The sequence below is a fragment of the Garra rufa genome, chromosome 1, assembly GCF_049309525.1.
Source record: "Garra rufa chromosome 1, GarRuf1.0, whole genome shotgun sequence".
Taxonomy (NCBI): Eukaryota; Metazoa; Chordata; class Actinopteri; order Cypriniformes; family Cyprinidae; genus Garra; species Garra rufa.
The window spans coordinates 8,378,613-8,401,676 of NC_133361.1; the positions used below are offsets into that span (position 1 = coordinate 8,378,613).

At 39.2% G+C, this 23,064-nt stretch overlaps 1 protein-coding gene across 1 annotated transcript in view; it reads left to right on the top strand.

Moving 5' to 3' along the window:
- LOC141342407 (uncharacterized) overlaps positions 1 to 23,064 on the top strand; it is a 226,404-nt gene that overhangs the window by 87,439 nt on the left and 115,901 nt on the right. Inside the window, 2 exon segments of the mRNA XM_073846887.1 lie at positions 17,697 to 18,567; positions 20,246 to 20,364. Coding sequence (XP_073702988.1) covers positions 17,697 to 18,567; positions 20,246 to 20,364 — 990 coding nt within the window.

The following is a 23,064-nucleotide window of genomic DNA, read 5'->3' on the forward strand; positions in this document are numbered from 1 at the left end:
GCAAACAGTGTTGCCACAAGCAACCACTGTTTAGAGCAGCGAAGAAGAAATACAAATGTGCTAGCAGTTTGTCCGCTAAAACGGCGGCATGTCTCATATGTAGGGCTTTATGATTTCTGCGATGCGGAAAACACGGACGGAATCGCGGAATCCAGTCAAAATGGAACTTACAGTTTAACGCGGAACGTCACGGAATTTGTCAAAGTTTGATGCATTAATCAAAGGTAGTTCATTACACTTAAATCAAATCGTGATATAGACTAATATTAAGCCAAAAACCGACTGTTTAAATATGAATTAATGCGTGGTTCTGTGTTAATGAATTGTACAGGCGCGTGGTTTGTTTACTCCTGTACTGAAGCCCGCGGGACACTTGCGGTAATATTAAAGGGCTCCAGACTGTGACTAATTTTTCTGCCAGTGTTACTAATTTTCGTGAGCGGTCACACTGGCGCGACCACCGCGTTGTTCAACTCATAAGCTCTGCCATTTCTGTCTCAGATGAGAAACATAAAATGGCATGCGAAACGAAAGTGAAACTAACACGACACGTTTGAGCTGCTCAGCACTGACCGTTTATCAGCTTGGACTGCAATGCAAACAAACTTGCACAAACCCCGAACAGCTTTATTCGGGAGCCAACGTTGATTTTGCAACACTGTTACTGCTGCGAGGAGCAATGAGTTTGAAAATGCCGTACAATGAATAAGGTTCCTGCCAGATCTAGTGAGAATCTTTCAAATTCTGGCCAAAATTCTCTGTTATAAACAGGGCTGATGTACGTCAGAAAACCAGATTAGTAATACTAACTATATGAAAAAATATTACTGTCAAATGTATGTCATATAATAAAAATACTCTAGTTCACTGTATATGTCATATAATAAAAGTTCAATGTATGTCATATAATAAAAATACTCTGGTTCACTGTATATATCACTGTATATTTGTTTTATTAAGGAATAAGTCTGAAGCACACAATAAAATAATTTATTAGTATTATCTACAGCTGTATATACAATTACACACCCAGGTATCGGATTAGTACTCGGTATCGACCGATACCCCGAGCCCAGGTATCGGAATCGGTATCGGGAAGGAAAAAAGGGTATCGGAACATCTCTACTTTTTTCATGATAACTGAGGTCTAGGGGTTATGTAACTACCATATAAGTTTCAAAACAGTCAGTCCACTGCAAACTGCACACAGCCTGAATAAAGTAGACGTTCCTTTTCATGAGCCCCTGTAACTTCCGTAAAAATATGACGTCTGATCTAATCAGTCACCGCCTTCAGTCACCACCCTGAGCACCATACACCGTCCCACCCTCCTTTTGCCAAACCTCGACAACTTCGCGTCCATGCCATTGCTAAGCAACAACAACACGAAAAACAAGTGGAGAAAACCCTGTTCAGTCGATAGATGTCAAGCTACATCATTACACAGGCTTCCGAACAACGTTAATATAAGAGACCAGTGGCACGTCAACTTCAGCCTCTTTCACACAGCGATTCCGGAAAATACACGGATAATGTGTCCCACGTTTTGTTCTATAATTGTTTAATTTGGTTCACTCACAGTTGTTTTCCGGAATCTGTGCATGCTTAATAACAACCCATAAAGACGTGACGTTTGGATGTGAGATGTAATGTGACGCGTACATTTCTCTAAACTGAAAATAACCTGATTTTCAGCGCTGATAGTGAGGAGCGGCCTGATCGCTGCTTCATTCAACTTTGCATGTATTGTTTCCGTCGTGAAGAGTCGCAGGGTAAAGTGCATCATCACTACAACACTGCCTTTAAAGCATTTGGTTCTGGCTTTTGTTCACACAGCGCTTGTTCCCGTAATTTTCCGGAATCAGCGCGCATTGTGAAAGGGGCTTTACTAAAGCAACAGTTACGTAGCTTACTGCATTCAGTGTTTGAAAAAGAAAAAAAAAATTAAGGATCATTCTGAAATATCCTGTTGAGTATCACCAAGCCACAGCAGGCTATGCTCTGGGCTAGGCTACAGCATACATGACCATAGTTACTTGTGGTTGGCTTGGATGTGCGTCACTCAGAAAACAACAGGCCAATCAGAAGAGAGCCTCATGTCATTGCTACCAACAATTCCACACAAAAACACCGTCAGGGGGTTGGTGTTGTGGACTTTCGGACTGGTGCGGGGATGTGAGGGAGGCAGAGCGACAGTCCACAAAACTAACCCCCTGACGGTGATTGGTTGGAACACCGTTTGTTTTTCCGTGGAATGGTTGGTAGCACCGATTGTTTTTTTGGCATATCTCTGACCCTCGGTTGACCACAGAGACACCTTTTTTTACAGCCAATTTATGGGGCAGGCAGCGAGCGGATCGTGAAAAAAGGTCAGCTGAATTTGACACTTTATGTTTCAGGACCCAAGGAGACCGGGGCTTTAACCAACTCAGAGAATGGAAACAACGTCTTGCGCGTAACCATAACCATAAAGGATTTTAGACTAGTGCTCAGAACTTGGTGCGCACTTACCACCTGTGTGGATTTTAGAAAGTGCCCAGAGCTTGGTGAGCACTTACCACCTGTGTGGATTTTAGACTAGTGCTCAGAACTTGGTGCGCACTTACCACCTGTGGGGATTTTAGAAATTTCCCAGAGCTTGGTGAGCACTTACCATAGCATGGATTTGAGAAAGATGTTCCTGAAACTTCAAGCTTGTCAAATATGACAGGCAATAGGCTCCTAACCTGAAACCCAGGGAGGAACACCCGTCCTAACGAGGGGGCACTCTACAAGGACCCTTTCCACAGAAAGGGGAGAGACCTACCCCGTGCACAAGGCCTGAGGAGTGAAAATCAACCTTAGATGCAATAAGGACAGGCTCTTAACCCTTTAGAACGTACGATCACACCGGTGTGATTTGTCTTGGCTGGTCCCTTATGCGTATGATCACACCGGTGTGATTCGAACGTTCGCCGCATCACGTGATCAGCTGCTGAATTCAAATCTGTTTTGGCGCTTTGGCTGGCTCTGAGCCAGATCGGACGTGCTGAGTGCTTGTCATATTATCACAACTATTAAGTGTATTAACCATATAATGCTTATTTTAGGTTTCAGATATTTAAATACACATAAGTACTAGCAAAACCATGCATTTATAGTTTGTAAAATACACACTGATGTCTATGGAAGCGGCAATAATGATCCTACAAATATATTCTGACAACATATTTTATTGATATCATATACAGATTATGTAGGTAACTCTAAAGTTCACTCTCCTCTTCTCCCAGCTCACCAGAGACTTACTTTAATGTCTTTCGGGAGGAGAGGATGCATTTGCGTGTGTTAAATCCCACAGCTCGGATTCAGCGCGAACAAACATGGCGGCACCCATCACCCGGTATATAATAACTAATGCGGTCATAATAAAAGTGTTTGGACTTTTAAATAAATTTACTTGCACATATTTCGAAATCGGAATATCAGATATTTCATAATATAGCGAGCATGCTTGTAAATATTAATGATAAAAAAGGGAAAACGAAATAAAAGCGATCCATGTGTCTTACATTGCTATTGTGGCTGCGGTGTGTCACATGACGCGTCGCCATGGAAACAGTAATGCGAAACATTCTAAAATAACGGTCGCCTAAAAAAACTCACTCTTTGGGGTTAGATAGAATATTTTAAACTCACGTGTGAAAAGGTTAACCTTGAGAGACAAGTAGTAAAACCTGACCCGGCAGAGGGTGGAGCTCTAAGTACCCTTCCGCAAAGTCGATACCGTTACCAGAGTTTGATTTAATAAATAGCAAAAAATCATAGTCTACTGTAAAAACTATAATAATTCATGCAAGAACACAATTATTTTAAAACATTGTCTTAAAAATAAAATACATTTAAAATACGTTGCGCTGCTTACGCGAGTGTGACAGGCGAGTTCAGCGCGGTAAACAAGTCCCTGATTTGGAAATATTTTACTCTTGATACAGCAGCTAGTAGCAATGCAAATTGTAAAATTTGAAAAGCCAAAGTTTCAAGAAGTGGAAGTAGTGTTTCGAATTACAACACCACAAATTTAATCAAGCGTCTTCAGAAGCATCACGCAAAAGAACACAAGGACTTTGCGAACCGAGTGACAGCTTTTAATAATTTCTTTGTAAATACTTTGTAAATGAAATATTGTTTAATACAGCAGTTAAATAAATAAGAAGTTATTATTAAGTGATTTACATTGTCTGACTTAAACACAATTGCCTGATTTTGCTCTATTTCGTCATCAAAAGTAGTCTGAAACAAGTCACAACTGAGCCGCTGCGCATCTCCACTCAAAGCGGTGTTTCATTTATGAATGAACGTGCGTTTTTAAACGAATCTAGTGAAATGATTCAATTTCCCATTCAAACAGAGAGTCACTTGCTTTATTCCTGAATGAACCATCCTTTGAACAAATCAAATGAATGAAATGATTCAGTTATTAAACCAGTGTCTTGCCTCCATCTGCTGGCAGATCTGTTTTCTGTTACTGATTTTTGTTTTCAAAATGTTATTTTTAAAACATTAATCTTAAAATGAATTTATGAATTTGATTGCACTCATGCATGTATCCCCCCCCCCCTTTTTTTTATCCAACAATGTGCAAGCAGATTTGGTATTTCTTTCTTTGCCTAAAACAAATAAATCTTAATGACAAAGTGAATTGTCTACATTCTTTAGTTTTGAAGGTAAAATACCCCCACTGATATCGGCCTGGTATCGGTCGATACTCCAAATTTTTGGTATCGGATCGGTTTTGAAAAAACGGTATCGTTGCATCCCTAGTTACCAAGCTGTAATGTGGACCTGGTGTCCAGAAGGTTCCATACGGGTCCTAGGCAGGCGGAGGCAGATCCAAGGAAGATGAGCACAGCCATAACCATAGTGAGAGACCAGAGGGGGAGGGTACTCGCTGAAGACCTACCCTGAAAGATATAAAACACACACACACACAGGTCCCAAATAACAGCCAATAGCCAGACAAGGTACATGGATCATACTAGGGCTGGGCAATTTGGCCTAAAATCATAATCTCGATTAATTGTTTCTGTTTCTGTGCTCCTGTCCTGTGGGTGTCGCTGTTTCGCTGTTTCCCTGCTTCCTGTTTGCCTCGCTGCAGAGTGGTCTGTTTGTTTGTAACGTTAGCTCTCTGCAGCTTCGTTTTTCTACTGGATTTTCTACTGGATTCTCTATCTTATTGTTAATTCTGCCGTTTTAAATTGATAGATATAGCTTAATTTAATTTCTGGTCTTATCCATCAAACTAATCTGACTAATTTGATTGTTCGCCTTACTCTATAATCACGAGTGCAGCACGCTAGCATTCCATAGCCGGTTAATTTGCCGCTCGCACTCCATTCACGCTTTTAACTCTTGTTTACTATTTTTAGCATTGCGCTGGCCGGTTAACTTGCCATCTGCGTTCCATTCACGTTTTTATTTATTTTTTCTCGTGTTTAATATCGTTAGTACTCTTTTAGCCGGTTCCGTTCCGTTTTTTCTCCCCCTGATCTGTTCTTCAGGAACTCTAACAACATTGGTAAGTTGAAATCATTCTACAATCACGGTGAGTAATGGCTTCTTCTCCTACAATTGTAGTCTGCACTGCTTGCCACATGTATAGCTTATCTATCTCTGTCAGCAGTGAGCCTTATACATGTGATAAATGCAGGAATATAGTCAGGCTGACAGAGAAGATTTCAGAACTAGAGTCACGCATCCAAACTTTAATGGAGGATAGTAAGAATGTGAGGGCCTTAGATACGGTTTTGGATGTGACTAGCTCAGAAAGCCCTGTACATTGTTCGGTTCCTGTAACAACGCCCATGCAGCAGGGCAATTGGGTGACTGTGAGGCGGCATAGTCGCGGGTCAAAACACCGCTCTTCCGTTCCGATCAGAACATCAAACAGGTTCTCCCCACTCAGTGAAGCACCCACTGAGAAACCTGATGAAAGTGCTCTAGTAATTGGCGATTCTATTGTACGGAACGTGAAAATAGAGACACCAGCCAACATAGTCCAATGTTTACCGGGAGCCAGAGCGCCTGACATCTTGGCAAATTTAAAAGTGCTGGCTAATGCTAAACGTAAATTCAGTAAGATTGTTATTCACGTCGGCGCTAATGATGTTCGACTTCGCCAGTCGGAGATCACTAAAAATAATGTTAAAGAGGTGTGTGATCTTGCAAGTACGATGTCAGACACTGTAATATGCTCTGGTCCCCTCCCGGCTTACCGTGGTGACGAGATTCACAGTAGACTGTGGTCACTCCATGGCTGGATGTCAAAGTGGTGCCCGCGAAATAACATAGGTTTCATAGACAATTGGACAAGCTTTTGGGGCAGACCTGACCTGTTGAAAAGAGATGGTCTTCATCCCTCCGGATGTGGAGCATCTCTTCTATCTAGAAATATGGCACATAGTCTTAGAGTTTGCACTTGACTCACTGGGGCCCAGGTCAGGAAGCAGACAGACTGGCTAAACCGACCGTCTGCTAGCCGCCTCACGTCACAGAAATCAGTTAATTCTCAGCACATAGAGACCCTTTCACCTAGATATCACTCTATAGAGACTGTGTCTGTTCCCCGAGCTAGAAAATACAAAAAACGCCTAAATCAAATCAAGACCAACAATTTAATTGATGTTCAACAAATAAAAAATATATATAATACAGAGAAACAATTGATAAAGCTTGGCTTATTGAATATCAGGTCCCTTTCTACGAAAGCACTTTTTGTAAATGATATGATCACTGATCATAACCTAGATGTGCTCTGTTTGACAGAAACCTGGCTAAAACCAGATGATTACATTATTTTAAACGAGTCCACCCCCCAAGATTACTGTTATAAACATGAACCGCGTCTAAAAGGTAAAGGAGGAGGTGTTTCTACTATTTATAGCAGTATTCTCAATGTCTCTCAGAGAACGGGCTTCAATTATAACTCGTTTGAAGTTATGGTGCTTCATATAGCATTATCCAGAGAAACAAGTACTAATGATAAATCCCCTGTGACGTTTGTGTTAGCTACTGTATACAGGCCACCAGGGCACCATACAGACTTTATTAAAGAATTTGCTGATTTTCTATCCGAATTAGTGCTGGCTGCAGATAAAGTCTTAATAGTGGGTGATTTTAACATCCATGTTGATAATGAAAAAGATGCATTAGGAACAGCATTTATAGATATTTTGAACTCGATTGGGGTTAGACAACACGTGTCAGGTCCTACTCATTGCCGAAATCATACTCTAGATTTAATACTGTCACATGGAATTGATGTTAATGGCGTTGAAATTCTGCAGCAAAGCGATGATATCTCAGATCATTATCTAGTCTCTTGTATAATCCAGATAGCTAAAACTGTTAATTCAATTCCTTGCTACAAATACGGTAGAACCATCACTTCTACTACAAAAGACCGCTTTGTAAGTAATCTTCCTGACTTATCTGAATTCCTCAGCATATCCAATAGCTCAGAAAAACTTGATGATTTAATAGAAACTATGGACTCTCTCTTTTCTAGCACTTTAGATACAGTTGCTCCAGTGCGCCTAAAAAAGATTAAGAAAAACAGTCTAACACAGTGGTATAACGATCATACCCGCGCCCTAAAGAGAAAAGCACGAAAAATGGAACGCAGCTGGAGGAAAACAAAACTAGAGGTTTTTCGTATTGCTTGGCGTGAATGTAATTTATCTTATAGGAAAGCATTAAAAACTGCCAGATCGGATTACTTTTCATCTCTCTTAGAAGAAAACAAACATAACCCTAGGTATTTGTTCAATACTGTGGTTAAATTAACTAAAAATATAGCAGCAACAGGTTTAGACATTTCCCAAAAGCACAGCAGTAATGACTTTATGACGTACTTTACCTCCAAGATAGACACTATTAGAGATAAAATTGTAACCATACAGCCGCCCGCTACAGTATCGCATCAGATAGTGCGTTGTAGATCTCCTGAGGAACAATTCCATTCATTCTCTATTATTGGAGAGGAGGAATTGTATAAACTTGTTAAATCATCTAAACCCACAACATGTATGTTAGACCCTATTCCATCTAAGCTACTAAAGGAGGTACTTCCAAAGTCATAGATCCTCTTCTGAATATTATTAATTCGTCACTATCATTAGGATATGTCCCCAAAACCTTCAAAATAGCTGTTATTAAGCCACTCATTAAAAAACCACAACTTGACCCCTATGAATTAATTAACTACAGACCAATTTCGAATCTCCCTTTCCTGTCAAAGGTACTAGAAAAGGTAGTATCCTCACAATTATGCTCCTTCTTAGAGAAAAATGGTATCTGCGAGGATTTCCAGTCAGGTTTTAGACCATATCATAGTACTGAGACTGCTCTAATTAGAGTAACAAATGACCTGCTATTGTCAAGCGATCGTGGTTGCATCACTCTATTAGTGCTACTGGATCTTAGTGCCGCATTTGATACTATTGACCACAACATTCTTTTAAATAGACTTGAAAATTATGTAGGCATTAGTGGTAGTGCACTGGCATGGTTCAAATCGTACTTATCTGACCGTCATCAGTTTGTGGCAATAAATGAAGAGGTATCATTTAGATCGCAAGTGCAGTATGGAGTACCTCAAGGCTCAGTGCTAGGGCCATTACTTTTTACGCTTTACATGTTACCCTTGGGAGATATCATCAGGAAACATGGTGTTAGCTTTCATTGTTACGCTGATGATACTCAGCTCTATATTTCTTCGCAGCCCGGCAAAACATATCCATTCGAAAAACTAACAGAATGCATAGCTGATATTAAAAACTGGATGGCGAATAACTTCTTACTGTTAAATTCTGAAAAAACAGAGGTACTAATTATTGGACCTAAAACCTCCACAAGTAATGACCTAAAACACAGTCTAATACTAGATGGCTGCTCTGTAAATTCGTCGTCATCAGTTAGGAACCTAGGCGTCCTATTCGATAGCAATCTCTTCTTTGAAAGCCACATTTCTAGCATCTGCAAAACCGCATTTTTCCATCTTAAAAATATATCGAAATTACGACCTATGCTATCAATGTCAAATGCTGAAACATTAATTCATGCGTTCATGACCTCAAGGATAGATTATTGTAATGCTTTATTGGGTGGTTGTTCTGCATGCTTAATAAACAAACTCCAGCTGGTACAAAATGCAGCAGCTAGAGTTCTTACTAGAACCAGAAAGTATGACCATATTAGCCCGGTTCTGTCAGCACTGCATTGGCTCCCTATTAAACATCGTATAGATTTTAAAATCTTGCTAATTACTTATAAAGCCCTCAATGGTTTAGCTCCTCAGTACTTGAACGAGCTCCTATCGTATTATAGTCCTTCACGTCCGCTGCGTTCTCAAAATTTTGGCAATTTGATAATACCTAGAATATCAAAATCAACTGCCGGCGGCAGATCATTTTCTTATCTAGCGCCTAAACTCTGGAACAATCTACCTAACACTGTTCGGGAGGCAGACACACTCTGTCAGTTTAAATCTAGATTAAAGACACATCTCTTTAACCTGGCTTACACATAAAATCATTAACACATCTCTATAATTCAAATCCGTTAAAGGATTGTTAGGCTGCATTAATTAGGTCAACCGGAACCGAAAACACCTCCCATAACACCTGATGCACTCGTTGCATCGTAAAAAGAATGGCATCTACGCTAATATTAGTCTGTTTCATTCTTATTCCGAGGTCACCGTAGCCTCCAGACCCAGCCTGTATCCGGATCAGATGGTCACTCCAGTCCCCCGGATCCAGTCCGTACCCAGCTTAGATCATGGATCACCACCTAGAGATGACTTCAATAGCCGTGGATGTCAACCAGATGAGCTCCAGAGACGGATCATCAATAAAGACCTCGCCAACCTTGACGGCCATCGGCGCTACACCACAGGATCTTGATGAGTTCTCTACAATCAGACATTGGTACAAACTGTTGTTTGGTCTGGCCAGAGGAGAACTGGTCCCCCGACTGAGCCTGGTTTCTCCCAAGGTTTTTTTCTCCATTTCTGTCACCTGTGGAGTTTTGGTTCCTTGCCGCTGTCGCCTCTGGCTTGCTTAGTTGGGGACACTTTCCAGCGATATCGTATACTATTTGAACTGAACTGACGATGATATCACTGAATTCATTGATGAACTGCCTTTAACTGAAAATTGATTGTTACAATAATGCGTTACTTACACACTATTGTGCTGTTTAAATACTGTGCAGTTGCTTTGACACAATCTGTATTGTAAAAGGCGCTATATAAATAAAGGTGACTTGACTTGACTTGAATTGAACATTTTAACTCGATTACGATTAATGAACGATTATTTTATTTATTTATTTTATTTTTTTGCCCTCATAGTTCACTGACAAGTTTTGTACAGTAAATATGCTCACATATTACAAGTGAGAGATTTTTGAATGAAGGGTGCATTACTTGATTTTAAAATAATTGAAGGAAACACACACTATCTACTATCTATGATTATTTATTGAACATCAATGTTGAACAAATGAAATTAAAGCACACATTGCCTAAAACAAACAGTCCTTTTGTTCTTATAAAAAAGTTAAAATAAATAACTTGTTCTTTTGGAAACAAAATTAATTATTTTCAATGTTTTTCTTATTAAAAGTAGAAAATAAGCAGTATTTCTTCTAAATGAAATAACTCTTGTGTATCCTGTAAATAATATTTTAAACAGTGCATTTCTTGCATCTTCTGTAAACAAATATTTTAATGTGCAATGTATCAATGTAAACAACAGATTGTTGTAATGAAAATAGACTCTCTTAAACACTGTTGCATGAGTTTATCTTAGTGATCTTGAATTCACTCTAAGTTCTTACTAAGGAACACGAGCATGTTAACCTTTTCAGGTTTCAGGCAGGACCTGAGGCATGTAACAATGTTTCCGCCCGAACTAAAAACCCGCTCTGATGGGGAGCTAGTAGCTGGTATGCAGAGATACTTTTTTGCCACCTTACTTAGAGTGGGAAAGTGTACATGATGCTTCCTCCACCAGTCCAGTGGATTTGCCTCACTATCCAGCACGGGGGACACCAAATAGCTGCTCATCTCTGCTTCTAGCGATTGCTGAAGTGACAGAGTGGGTGTAGCTGAAGGTGTTGCCTCACTCCCTTTAAAAAAGCTTCCTAATGACCTCTTTTGCTTTTTTGCTACTGCTGATGAAGTTGTTGGTTCTGCAGTCTCTGTAATCTGACTTTCTCTGCAGACTTCAGCTTCTGACATCTTCTCCATCTCTGTTTTCACTTTCTCCTGAATGGTGGGGACATTGTGAGCAGAAATGTAGGTAGCTTTAAATCTGGGATCAACAAAACTGGCTGTGTCCAGTAGATCTTCTGTGATAGGATCTGAGTACTTCTCCTTAAGGTGCCTGAGGATGCTGGTTTTGATAGTTTTAGTTAGCTCCACATCATCTTCCTCCTCAGCAAGCACTCGTGAATTGAGGATGTGCAGTACAGGCTTTACAAATGAAATGGTCACATACTCTTCCCCTGATAGGGCGTCTGTGAACTCCATCAAGGGGGAAAGAGCCTTGCTGACAGCCTCTAAGACATCCAGGTCAGCCCACGATGGAACAAGGTGCCTGGATTTTTTTGTCTTCAGAAAGGACCTGTGTAATAGCTTTCCTTTGTTCGAGGACTCTTGCAATCATCATTTGCATCGATCCCCATCTGGTAACGCATGCTGTTTTTAGCTTGTGTTGTGGCAGGTTCAGTTCTTGTTGCACCTTCATTAATGCCTTCTTTTTTTTCCAGCTATAGGAAAAAGCACTGACTATGGTTTTGCACACCCTCACTGCACGTGTCACACGTTGATCTTTCAATCCATTTTCTGAAACACACAAAAAATATATATATTTTTTATTATTGACAATATTTTATTTATACCTAAAGCTTTAACAGTACCGGAATTAATGAGCCTCTTATATTTTTAAATAATATCAGATTAACAACACATTTTTACAACACAATGATTTTTACTTTAATGATGTAGTGTTCTGTTACATTGTAATATGAACTTAACATTGTAACACTGTAATATCAAGCATATTGTAACATTTATAAAGGTGCTTTATGAACAAATTTAGCGTAGCCAGAATATAGTAAATGCCAGATATGCCCAATTAGATAACATCCCAATGCTATTATATTTAATTAAGCTGACGTGTACTTACCAATTGCAAGGTGTAGTCGGTGTCCAAAACACTGCTGCCGTATCCATCCATTGAGCGCAGCAGCTTTGACAACATTAGCACCATTGTCTGTCGTAATGGCTGAAAGTTTTTCTTCCGCGAGGTCCCATTCAGAAAGCATATCTTTCAGACCTTGCGCAATCATATCTGCCGTGTGATCGGCTGGAAAATATGCCGTCTCAAGGCATCTCTGGCGCAGCTTCCAATCGTCGTCAATGTAGTGCAAAGTAAGGCTCAAGAATGGGTCCATCGTCCTACTTGACCAGAGATCAGATGTGGCTGCAAAGTGTTGAACATTTTTCAGTTCAGCAGCTACATTTTTACAACATGTCTTGTACATGTCTGGCAGCGCAGTTTTAGAAAAATGTGATCGCGATGGCACAGTGTATCTTCTGTCGAGAGTTTTAACGAGGTGTTTAAACCCGCTTCGCTCCACTGTAGCCAAGGGGATCATATCCTTTGCGATGTAATAACAAATAGCGTCAGTTATTTCTTTCCATCTTCTTGAACTCTTCTCATACTGTGTGGCATTTGTGAACGCTTTTGTTATCGACATCTGCTTTGCTGAGGCACTTGTTGCTGGGCGCTTGTCAGTCTCTTTTTGTTTTTTTTTGAGCCATGCACTGTTCATATTCAGTAACGTGATTGTGCTCCAAGTGTTGAAACAAATTGGTGGTGTTACCTTTGGGCTTCGAAACTTTTTTCTACAATGTCTACAGATGACTTCATTTTGTTCAATGTCATCCTTACTGAAGCCAAAATGTGTCCAAATGACGGAGACTGCGTTTTTCTTTGGTACAAGTTGCTCAGTTGTCTCAGTGTTTAAGCTCTCCATGCTCGACATGTCGGCGGAATAACGTACGTTACGGAGCGGAGTCACGTGACTCCACACGCGGTAGTGTTTTTAAAGGGAAAGTAATCGAAATAATCGACCTGGAAAAATTTGATCGATTATAGGTTCTGAATGTCGATTTCGATTATTTTTCGATTAATCGCCCAGCCCTAGATCATACTCACTTAGAATGTATGAGGCCAGAGTATTTATAAGTACTCTTCAGACACGAATCACGCTGACGCCATTCCCCTAGTACCCCCTAGAGGACGCGGTTCGAGTTCCCTCAAGAGGTAACCACACAAGTGTGATCAATGTGGGAAGAGTTTCATACAAAAGGGAAGCCTTATGGCACACATGAGAGTTCATACTGGAGAGAAACCATTTTCTTGTGATCAATGTGGAAGTAGTTTTGCACACATAGCAAACCTAACGCCTGTTTTACACATACTCCGTATGCAGTGTGTATGCAGTCTGTGTGCGTTACTTATGCGTTGCAGAAGCAGCACGGCCTCATTTTGCTTTCGCACAGGACGCGTGTCCATGCAGTCCGTTCCTGTTCAATGGCTGTTTACCACCAGCACACCATTTATCCTTTATTTTGATTTCAAATACAAACGTGCTTTTTCAGCATTGTGATCCTCTTTTATTACAGTACTGTAATACAAATGTTCATAGACATATTCACGTGTAAACTTAATAAATTAAACGTATTATTGGTCATTGACGTATAAGGATTTTCAACAAGCAAAAACTAATAATATCTTTTGTATTTGTTCAAACAATAAGAATGTTAAGAATGTTAAATTCATATTAAAATTTTAAAGTGATTTTATTGTTTTTTTCAGCTTGATGAACTGGCCGCAGCCTTGGAAAATGTCATGTGGTGCGACCATGATTTATATTAAAATTAATTTATTCCCTTAACATGCTTAACATTTATTTTATATGTTCTCAGTAATTGAAGTGTTTAGAAACAAAGTATTTGCATTTATTTTGTTTTTTTGCAAATATCGATTTCACATGTTTGTTCTATAATTTCAGAATTGCCGCCTTAAATGTATTTAGCAGACTTATTTTTTTTCTGTAAATTGCATAAAACTGATAAAAAAGTTTTAAAAATACCATTTACTTCAGCATATTGTGGCAGTGATTCATATTTCAGCCACAGAAATTATATATATATATATTTTTTTTATTTATTTAATACAGTTAGCTCTGTTATTGGTCGCACCACATGATGAGTGGTTGCTCCAAATGACACAAAGACCTTACATCTATTTAAAGAGATCTTATACAAAAAAAGATTTAAACTTTTACATTTTATTCAAATTTCACAGAAATTTCGTTAACACAAACATTAATAAACATTTTATAAAACATTTTATGTAAACATTCTTTATAAAACATTACAAATACTTCTTGATCGGAACAATCATGTATCAGTATGACAACGATTAGTATGATCATAACTAAACATCATAAAACATCAAACAGATTTAAGTAAACACTAGCCTTCAGATGTAACAGTACAACTGATGAACAAACAAAAACTGAGGGGTATTTGCAGAACATGGCATTAAAATAGGTTTTAATTTAACCCAATGTATTCTGGAATATTTCCCAATCTCGGCAGTTCAATTTAGAGTAGCGGTAGAGTACCTTTTCTCTCTCTGTTTCTTTTTCTGTTTCTCTAGCATCTCACTTGACTTGATATATGGAATTTTTACCAAAAAAGCATTTTCAAGAACTAAAAATACACACAAGCAACTTCATAATGCTTTATTTATAGTTTACAATTAGGTCCGATCAAACTATTCATTATATCAACTAATATGTGGATGGACGTTTCATTCAGCAGTGAGACATATCATCCTGTTCATCCTTGATCGATAACATTTCTCGCCACTTTTTTCTGCCGAATGCTATCTGGCATTGCCCGCTTCGGATCTGTTCCTCTTCGTGGTCGCCAAGTTACAGAGCCAAAAGACCGTATTTCCTCGCCTCTTTCACCTGGTCCTCCATAAGGGCGATCGACGGCGAGACCACAACCACCAGTGGGTTTTCACTAAGCCCAATACGCTTAGCTACCAGCGGAGATAACTGATAGATTAAACTCTTGCCGGATCCAGTCTGCAAAACAGCAAAACACCCTTCTGGCAAAGGAACGATTCGAGCGCGGTTTTATATGAAGAGCCGAGTCTAACTCATTCATTGTAGCGGCCAAAGCCGTTTCAAACAACTGTAGTCATCTTTCAATGTTTACTAAATGATTCCGGACGTCGCAGCGCTGTCGTCATGAGCTTAGCTTGCCTCTGGCCCGCCTACATCAGATACACTGATTTGATTAGTTCCCAGAACTGCGTACGTATTGCAGTAACATGCATAATTGCTCGATGCCAGAGTGTCTTGCAGAGACAATTTAAATTGTGCTCTCGCGAGACCTCTGGATTTCCAGGGTACTCTGCTCTTGCTGCAGGGTCAGAATTGACATGCTGCCTATGGCGAGCGTTTTTTTTCCTTGCTTGACAGTGGCACCTGGTAAAATCAATTAAAATAGTTAAATGAACGAATGAATGAATGCATGCATGTATAATTACCAAACTGAAAGTACATGCTCTAAATGTTCTTTTTTCCCTCGTATTGTACACAGATTAAATATAACGCATCTAAAATACAGATCTTAAAAATGACCAAAAATTGCATAAACTCTATTCCAAATTGGACTGAAATAAAGTACTTTATGTATTTAACCCATTAATTGAATATAAAATTAGAAGACCTGCCTATTTAGGACATATATCTATCATGAAAAACACTGCAGTGGTCGCGCCACATGATATTTGGACACACCGCATGATGTTTTCAAATTAATTTAAAATTTACAGGCACATTACTGGCCACCTAAAAAATAAGCTAGCTTTTCCAAAAAATGCTACTATGAAATGTATAATAAAAATATATATTTGAAGAGAAAACTTAATATTCATAGTTTTTTTGAGGTCATACCACATGATATCCAAATGTGGTCACTACATAACAGCTGTTAAAAAAGTATTCTTTTTCAAAATTTGAAAGAGAGTTACACACCTGCTTGCTGCTTCAGTTGCTCCTTGGCAGAATTGCAATATGATGCAACATCCTGTACTTGAATGGATTTCAACATAAAAGTCCCAAAATGGTAGTTTCTTGATGGTCGCACCACATGATATTTTATAAAATGGAAACCATCGGACAACGTTTGTTTGTATATTATTATGGAAATATAAATACAAATGCTTTGCAATTTTATACACAATTACAAAACACTGCCAAAATCATGCCAAATAGTGCAGAAAATTCATTTTAATAAATTTTAGGTTATTTCAAAGACGTTTACCAAAAAAAAGTTATGGTCGGACGGTCACACCACATGATGTTTTGACACTTCGAATAACAAAAAAATAACAAATAACTTATGTTTTTGGAAAAGTTAAAGTTGGTCCATATTTGGGAGAGGTACTTCTTACATATGGCATCTTTTTTTGCATTTAAACCAATTTTTTATCAGAAAAAAATAAATCGGACAAAAAATGTAGGCGTCACGTCAATGACCCATTATTCAATGCACTTGACTTCTAGTCATTTATGGTGTCATCACCACATTTCCGTCTAATTTTTTTTCAGCTACCAATGCACTGTCACTTTAATTCAGGGCTGCTGCACAGCAAAAAAGAGACTCAGTGCGCAAACGATCCCTGCACTGCTGCAAACGCACTGCTTCTGAAACGCACTGCCGGAGAGCAACCGCGTGCAGTGTGAACACTCGAATCTGTTAACATGGGTGCAGAAAAAAATACGCAATGCATACACACTGCAGACGGATTATGTGTGAAACAGGCGTTAGGGTACACATGAACATCCACACTGGACAGAAACCTTATAAGTGGTTACAGTGTGACAAGAGATTCAATCAGTCTGGAACCCTGAAAAAACATGATAGGATCCACACTGGAGTGAAATTGTACTTGTTTGATCAATTTGATAAAACATATATGTGGGCTACTTCAGTCCTTAAGAAACACCTGACAGTTCATACAAAGGAGAAGCTGTGTTCATTTAATTTGTGTGATGAGTTTTTCATGTTTTTCAATTTTGAACAAACATCATAAAATAAGAAAGTACCCTTGCTTTAAGTGGGAAAAGACTACCAAAGCACTACCAAATCTGCTTCTGGTGTCACATCTAAAAAAAACCTGTGAGAATTGTTTCATGTTTATGTTCACATTTCTCAGCTTTTTACAAGTCACTGAAAATGAACCATTTTCCTTTTATTTCAGAGTTGATTAAAGAAAAAGAGGAGAATGAAGAATCAAGAGAAGCTGGGAAGAATACGTATGTCAAAACTGGAGAAAAACCTTTGAGTTGCTCTCAAACCAAAAAGAAAAAATGTAAGAAAAGAAGTGCAAAGAAATCTTTCACCTGCACTCAGTGTGGAAAGAGTGTCACACTCAAAAAAAGTCTTCAGCGTCACATGAAACTTCATACTGGAGGAAAGCTGTTGACTTGTGATCAGTGTGGGAAGAGTTTCTCACAATCATCATACCTTAGGAGACACATGAACATCCACACTTCTGGAGAAAAACCCTATAAGTGTTCACACTGCGACAAGAGATTAGGTAGTTCAGCACATCTGAAAATACATGAGAGGATCCATACTGGAGAAAAACCATACAAGTGTTCACACTGTGACAAGAGATTCAGTTGTTCAGCACATCTGAAAAAACATTACATGATCCACACTGGAGAAAAACCTTACAAGTGTTCACACTGTGAAAAGAGATTCAGTCGTTCAGGAGGCCTGAAAACACATGAGAGGACCCACACTGGAGAAAAACCTTACAAGTGTTCACACTGTGACAAGAGATTCAGTTGTTCAGGACATCTGAGAATACATAAGATGACCCACACTGGAGAAAAACCATACAAGTGTTCACAATGTGACAAGAGATTCAGTTGTCCAGCACATCTGAAAACACATGAGAGGACCCACACTGGAGAAAAACCTTTCAAGTGTTCACACTGTGACAAGAGATTCAGTTGTTTAGGACATCTGAAAACACATGAGAGGACCCACACTGGAGAGAAACCATACAAGTGTTCACACTGTGACAAGAGATTCAGTTATTTAGAACTGCTGAAAACACATGAGAGGATCCACACTGGAGAAAAACCTTACAAGTGTTCATATTGTGACAAGAGATTCAATTGTTTTACACATCATAAAACACATGAGATGATCCACACTGGAGAGAAACCTTATAAGTGTTCACACTGTGACAAGAGATTCATTCGTTCAGGAGGCCTGAAAAGACACGAGCTGATCCACACTGGAGAAAAACCCTACAAGTGTCCACACTGTGACGAGAGATTCGGTTATCCAGAAAAGCTGAAAAAACATAAGAGGATCCACACTGGAGAAAAACCTTACAAGTGTTCACTAGGGTAATGACGATGACGAAATTTCCCCACCGGTAAATTGACTTGTGACAATACCGGTATCACCGTTGAGGTGGGGGTTTCCTCTTTTCCTCTTTTTTTCTGCTTTTAAATAGCTTATAGGAAAGGAAAGGGGGGTGAGTGAGGCCAAGTATGGTGACCCATACAAGGAATTTGTGCTCTGCATTTAACCCATCCAAGTGCACACACACAGTAGTGAACACACACACACACCGTGAACACACACCCGGAGCAGTGGGCAGCCATTGCTGCGGCGCCCGGGGAGCAGTTGGGGGATCGGTGCCTTGCTCAAGGGACTCACCTCAGTCGTGGTATTGAGGGTGGAGAGAGTGCTGTACATTCACTCCCCCCACCTACAATCCCTGCCGGACCTGAGACTCGAACCTGCAACCTTTGGGTTACAAGTCCGAATCTCTAACCATTAGGCCACGGCTGCCCCAATAAATGCGTGCGTTTTATACTTTCACTTTTCACACAAAAAAAAAAAAAAACCCTTTGAACCCAAAATTTTGCCAAACAGGCCCTTTTGCATTGCGTTTTGGTACTAAATCGTCCGCCATTCTCTTTCTGTAAATTCGACTCCTCGCGTTCTCCACACGTGATTATGTTAATATGTTATGTTATGATATGTTTAGTTTTTAACTATAGTGCATGCTCTCGTCTTAAGTAGATTATTTTGGAATTATATTGTCCATTTAATTCAAATAAATATTTAATAATAATAAAAAAAAAAAAATTGGTGTAGCGTCTCGGCGCGAATCAGACAATTCAGGAGATTGGATTAAAAGTTAAAACCCTTCGACAGACTCAAATTCCACAAGAGGCCTTGTCGTAAATCTGACGTTTGATACCCTGGTGCCAGCCAGCTTGAAGCAACCAAGTAACTAGACGCGTAGAACTAGGAACTTGCAACATTAACACAAAACGACACTTCCCAAGGAAGGAGATTGTCAACTTTGGGGCAAATAGCCAAGATTAATGGTCAAAGAGATGCACATCATAATTAATGAACATCATATAAGAAAAATCTTCCTATCTTTTATGTAACCAACACATTTGCCTATTGTGTTTTAATCACCCATGTCCTTTTTGATAAATATTGAATAGCTTAATGGTTTATATTTGTGTTTGGTACGCTTGAGCTTGAAATTACATTATTGAAATGTTTCTATAATTCAATTCTTTGTAAAATGTATTATAGTCTTGTAATAGAAATCACGTCCAAATTTGACTCTGCAAAGAGCGGGAAAATTGGGACCACGGGACTGATAAGATAACATTGTGATTTATGGTTTGGGAGGGGAAACTAACAGTACCCCAAGTTAGGACAATGTTTTAATTGGTCAAGACACCATTTGGGATGGTTCCAATAGCTGAGTTTAAATACTCAGGACACCATCAAATCTCTCTCTTGCTCTCTTACTCTTCACCCTTCTTCGTGCAGCTGCGTTTCGTCGCTGCTGTTAGCGTACTCAGAACGCTGTCTGGCCTGCATGCCAGCTGCTCCTCTAAAGGAAACATGAGGAGATCGTTACAAAACTGTCCTTTATTTTAAGTCTTTTCTTTCCGTTGAGAGTTTCGTGTTCTAGTTAAGTTTTACCGCAAGCCGTGACCCAAACGTCTTTGTCTACACTTTAACCAGCACACAACTCCGCATCCTCAGCCAACGCCCAAGACTTCGCAAACGACCACTGAGCTTCCAACCAATCAACTACCTCAGGGAAAACCCCCTTTCTGGAACGACGCGACGAAAGGAATTCCCTCAACGCAAAGGCGACGCAAGTACAACCTCCAGATTCTAGCTGAACTGGTGCATCTGATATAAAGTTTATTAACCTCATTGAGAGACTCAATACGAGGGATAATTAAGTGATTGATGGTTATTCAGGTCTAAGCAATTGCACATATTTATTTAAATTTGGGACTTTATATTTTCTTTCCTTTAAACGCATTCTCTCCACACTTTCTCTTTCTGCAACCTGTGTGAATGCGTGTGTTTATGTGAATTGTTTCTATGTTTTAGGTTTTTCCAATAAAATCGTATTCGTATTAGAAAAGATAAGTATCTTGTGTTTTGTGCTTACAAGTTAATGTCTTAAACTGTCGATCTTGCAACTGTGCTAATATATAGTGTTTTCACTATATTCTGGATAGTAATATCCATTGCAGAGTTTCTGTTGTACGGCTAGTTCCATGAATCGTGCGCGACTCTGAACAGCCGTAAAACAGTGATTCTGTTCAAATTCCCTATTGAATCATAATCAATTCCCCTTTGGGCCTAATATTAAATGTAATAACCCTACAGTGGGGACGGTGTCACGGTGGAAAAGTGATGTCACCAGTGTTGCGTCTTAAAACCGGTAACACCTTCAACACTGTCTATCTTGGCAAGCCTAGTGTTCACAGTTAGACAAGAGATTCAGTCTGTTAGTATATCTGCAAACACATGAGAGGATCCACACTGGAGAGAAGCCCTTAAACTGTTCACACTGTGACAAGAGATTCATTAGGTCAGGGTACCTGAAAAAACACAAGAAGATCCACACTGGAGAAAAACACGTATAAGTGTTCACACTGTGACAAGAGATTCAATTAGTCATCATATCTTAAGACACATGAGATGATCTACACTGGAGAGAACCGTATCACTGTGATGGACGTGAGAGACGTTTCACTAATTTATCTGCACTATACAGACATAAATGATTTCACATATATGGGGAAAATCTTGTAACTTATCAGTGTCCTTTCTAGACAAACCCAGTGTTTTGGGCAACAGGTTCTGACTTTCAACTCCCCTTTTCCGTCATATTTTGAGGCACTGGGTTCCCCTTCAGCGTCATTTTTTGGACGTAAAGGTTCCATTGAAATATTGGGTTATAATATTGCTCTTATTGCATGTGTATTGGGGTGTGATTTTTCGATGCGAACAGTCACAACAGTGTTATTTATATTACACTATTTGCCCCTAAACATAACCATTTGTCAATAAAACACAGATACAACAGGCAGATACAACTGCAGTCACAATTCTAGCAAGGCAAAACGATTGATTTGTGAGAGGAACAGGATTGTCGTCTCCGTCGGCTACAGACCGTTTTATGCCACTGTCGTTCCTCATGTGTCCAGTTGGGATCGATGCTGTACAGTATAACAGACCAGTCCAGATGTTGAATAATCGCAAGTTATTATTGTTAAGCAGTCGTGCAACGTTGTAATTATACTTTAATGATTACCTAAAAGTTTATTAATTTCAATATGTCAATACCTAGGTCTAATGTCAGGTCAGGCAGATGTAAATTATATTTGCAAGTATGCTTTGTGTTTACTTTGTCTGTATTTTGATTATTAGCTATCTCTTGCAAATTGGACATGCCTGCAGCAGGAAAATCAACTATGAAGATGCTCGAGCAAATGTACAAATATTTTATGCATAATTTTAATTCAGCTCTTTGTAGTTTTTTAGATGTTTTAGAGAGTTTGTCAAAGTCATATCAAATATAAATGTCAAGTCGTAGTCTTTAGTGGTAGAATTAGCAATGGCACTACAGACACTAAACGATTAAAACTGAACGCGGCTGCTTCCAAGATGGTGGATACTTAAGCTTAGAAACGAATATAATTATTAACAAAAGCCTTTTGACTTTTGCCGTTTATCTATGGTGAGTTTGGATTTTATTTATTTTTTTATATTCGAGTCCTATCCATGCGATTTGGTTCTACCTAATTTGCTGAACTTTTTTTTAAACGGTATAATTCTTTCTTATTCGTTTTGTTAATAAAGTTTCTACGTTTTTATTTATTTTGTTTACCTATTTACAGTTTTGTATATGTAGTAGGGTGGCCCCTTTAAGTAAATCACGTATAGTGCGTGACAATTACATTATGTATCTATATAGGAGCAGGTGAGGGTTTAGTTCCTCATTAGCATGGTGTTGCTCTGATCTGTTGGTGTAACGCTGATATCTTCACTCCTCTGGTAAGCGAAGACGGGTTAAAACCCTTAGTTGAAATGGGGAAGATTATTAACATGGAATGGGTGAATTCATGGTGCTTGGTTTAATGACGAATTATCGTTTTGTAAATTTAGAAGAATCTTGTGCGTCCAAGCCATGTTAATGGGTGCGTGAGTGTAGCGCGCCAGAAAGGTAATTATATCCTTCATTATGTTTGTCACAAAACATTGGGAGAGGGAAGAGGAGAAGGAAAGTAGGGAAACAGTATTGTTTGTTGTGTTGCAGAGCCTGTCACTTGCTGCTTTGCTGTGGCTAATTTACTGCGGTAAAGCCAGCCGCGGTTCAGAAAAACACGGTCAAGCCAGCCGCGATTGACTTTAAAAGTGCGCGCATATTACAGTCATTACGGTAGTATCAGAAACAGCCCAGAGAGAACGCGCTTGCAGAGCGCTTTTCGTTTAGACGCCCAGGACTGAGAAATAATACTACAAAATACTCGTGAATGTTTACTTACTTATTTATTTGC